Raw genomic sequence first — 2,901 nt, forward strand, 5'->3', positions numbered from 1 at the left:
GTTTTGTAGATGCTTGGCGGTGTCCCGACCCGTGACCAATATGTCGTCCTGAAAGACCACCGTGTGTGGTACCGACTTGTGTAGGCTCTTCATGTTTCTCTGGACGATCACTGCAGCCGACCGAATTCCAAACGGGCATCTGTTGTGGATGAACAGTCCCTTGTGCATGTTGATGCAGGTGAGGCCCTTCAAAGACTCCTCCAACTCCTGCGTCATGTAGGCCGAAGTCAGGTCGAGCTTGGTGAACGTCTTGCCTCCTGCCAGCGTCGCAAGTCGGTCGTCTGCCTTAGGTAGCGGGTATTGGTCCTGTAGCAAGAAACGATTAATAGTTACTTTATAATCGCCGCAAATCCTGACCGTGCCATCACTTTTGAGTACTGGGATAATCGGGCTGGCCCACTCGCTGAATTCCACTTGGGAGATGATGACCTCGCATTGCAGCCTGTACAGTTCGATTCTCACTCTCTCCCTCATCATGTGAGGTACCGCTCGCGCCTTGTGGTGAATGGGTCGTGCCTCTGGGACCAAGTGGATCCGCACCTTCGCCCCAGAAAAGTTTCCAATGCTTGGCTCAAAAAGGGAAGGAAATTTGTTAAGAACCTGGGTACATGAGGCCTCATCGACATGTGATAGCGCTCGGATGTCATCCCAGTTCCAGCGGATTTTGCCCATCCAGCTCCTTCCAAGCAGTGGTGGGATCCCTTGGGACTTCAGGGGATGAGCTCCCTGATGTTGAAACTTGGGAGTGCATGCTTTACAGATACACAACACTTTTGGCATTCGTTCGGCGGCAGCCATATTTCAGAGAAACATGGAGAGCCTATTGAAATCCATCCCCAGGACCGTGGGATTCCAAGACGACATCCTAGTCACAGGTCATGACACCACTGAGCACCTGCACAATCTAGAAGAGATTATGCGTCGCCTGGACAAAGTGGGACTCAGGCTGAAACGTTCGAAGTGCATTTTCATGGCACCAGAGGTCAAATTCCTTGAACGAAAGATTGCTGCCAACAGAATGAGGCCTACAGACGTGAAAACAGAGGCCATCAAAAAAGCGCCCAGGCCGCAGAATGTGACGGTGCTGCGTTCGTTCTTGGGTCTTCTCAACTACTTCGGTAACTTCTTACCCAAATTGAGCACAGTATTAGAGCCTTTGCACAAGCTGCTCAGGAAAGGAGACGACTGGGTGTGGAGTGAACTTCAAGATGGAACCTTTGAGAAGGCAAAAAATCTGTTGTGTTCCCACAAGCTACTGATACTGTATGACCCATGCGTCTAGTTTGGACCTGTGATGCGTCGTCCTATGGGGTCGGCTGCGTACTCCAGCAAGCCAATGAGTCAGGGAAACTACAACCAGTTGCATATGCGTCTCGAAGCCTGTCCAAGGTGGAAAGAGCCTACAGCATGGTAGAGGAAGAAGCTTTAGCATGTGTTTATGGGGTAAAAAACCTGCACCAGTATCTGTTTGGGCTTCGCTTTGAGCTGGAAACCGATCACAAGCCGTTTATATCGTTGTTCTCGGAACATAAAGGTATCAATACCAATGCGTCGTCCCACATCCAGAGGTGGGCGCTGACATTATCTGCCTATGATTATGTCATTTGCCATAGACCAGGCACCGACAACTGCGCTGATGCATTGAGCCGGTTACCGTTGCCCACACCGGAGGTGGAAACGCCAATGGTCATGGATGCCTTTGAGAATGAAGGGTCGCCTGTCACTGTTCAACAAGTTAAGATCTGGACCAGCCAGGATCCGACCCTATCAGTTGTAAAACGTTGTGTTCTTAACGGGGATTGGTCGACCAACCCCAAGGAAATGGGTGTTGAAACCAAACCGTACAGCCGTCGCAAAGAAGAGCTTTCCATCCAGTCCGACTTTACTGTGGGATAATCGTGTTGTAATGCCCAAGAAAGGCAGGGCGAGATTTGTACGGGAGTTAGATAGTACGCATCCCGGTATTGTCATGATGAAGGCCTTCGCCAGGTCCCATGTTTGGTGGCCTGGCATTGACTCGGACTTAGAGTCATGCGTGCATCAGTGCAGCACTTGCATACAGCTAAGCAATGCTCCAAAGGAAGCTCCGCTCAGTCTGTGGTCATGGCCATCCAAACCGTGGTCTAGAATCCACATCGACTTTGCGGGTCCCTTCCTCGGTAAAATGTTTTTTGTGGTGATGGATGCACACATGTGCGATCATGTCATCCAGCACTTCCACTGCCACCATTGTGAACCTGAGAGCCAAGTTTGCCACACATGGTCTACCAGATGTCGTTGTCAGCGATAACGGACCGTTTTTCACGAGCCTGGAGTTTCAAGAGTTCATGAAAAGCAACTGCATAAAACATGTGAGGTCAGCCCCGTTCAAACCCACGTCCAATGGTCAAGCAGAGCGCGCAGTTCAAACCATCAAGCAGAGCCTGAAACGCGTAACTCACGGTTCCTTGCAGACACACCTGTCACGCATACTGCTCAGTTACAGGACAAGGCCACATACGCTCACCGGGGTCCCGCCTGCGGAACTATTGATGAAGAGAGGCCTCAAAACCAGGCTCTCGCTAGTCCACCCTGACCTTAACCATCATGTCGAAACCCAACGTCAACGCCAGCAGTGGTATCACGACCGCGCCGCAGTGTCACGCGACATATCTGTAAATGTCCCAGTGTATGTACGTAACCATGGTCAAGGGCCCAAGTGGCTCCCGGGCAATGTTATGGATAAGGAGGGTAACCGGATATATATGGTTAAGCTCAAGAATGGGCAGATGTGCTGGAAACACATTGATCAAATCAAGCTAAGACACACTGACGAACCGGAACAGTTGGAAGAAGACACCGCGAGCTTAGATGACCAACCAACTCACGTCCAGCCATCAGAAGAAACCCACTGTGGTCAAC

The 2,901-nt window shown here is 50.8% G+C and overlaps 1 protein-coding gene across 1 annotated transcript; it reads left to right on the plus strand.

Annotated features, from left to right (window-relative positions):
* The first annotated feature begins 916 nt into the window (after positions 1-916).
* On the plus strand, positions 917-1,282 carry LOC139262762 (uncharacterized). The gene has a single exon (XM_070877913.1). It carries the CDS (start codon positions 917-919, stop codon positions 1,280-1,282), a length of 366 nt encoding a protein of 121 aa, XP_070734014.1.
* Positions 1,283-2,901: the final 1,619 nt, after the last annotated feature.

Source organism: Pristiophorus japonicus, chromosome 4 (assembly GCF_044704955.1).
Source record: "Pristiophorus japonicus isolate sPriJap1 chromosome 4, sPriJap1.hap1, whole genome shotgun sequence".
In the NCBI taxonomy this organism is placed as follows: domain Eukaryota; kingdom Metazoa; phylum Chordata; class Chondrichthyes; family Pristiophoridae; genus Pristiophorus; species Pristiophorus japonicus.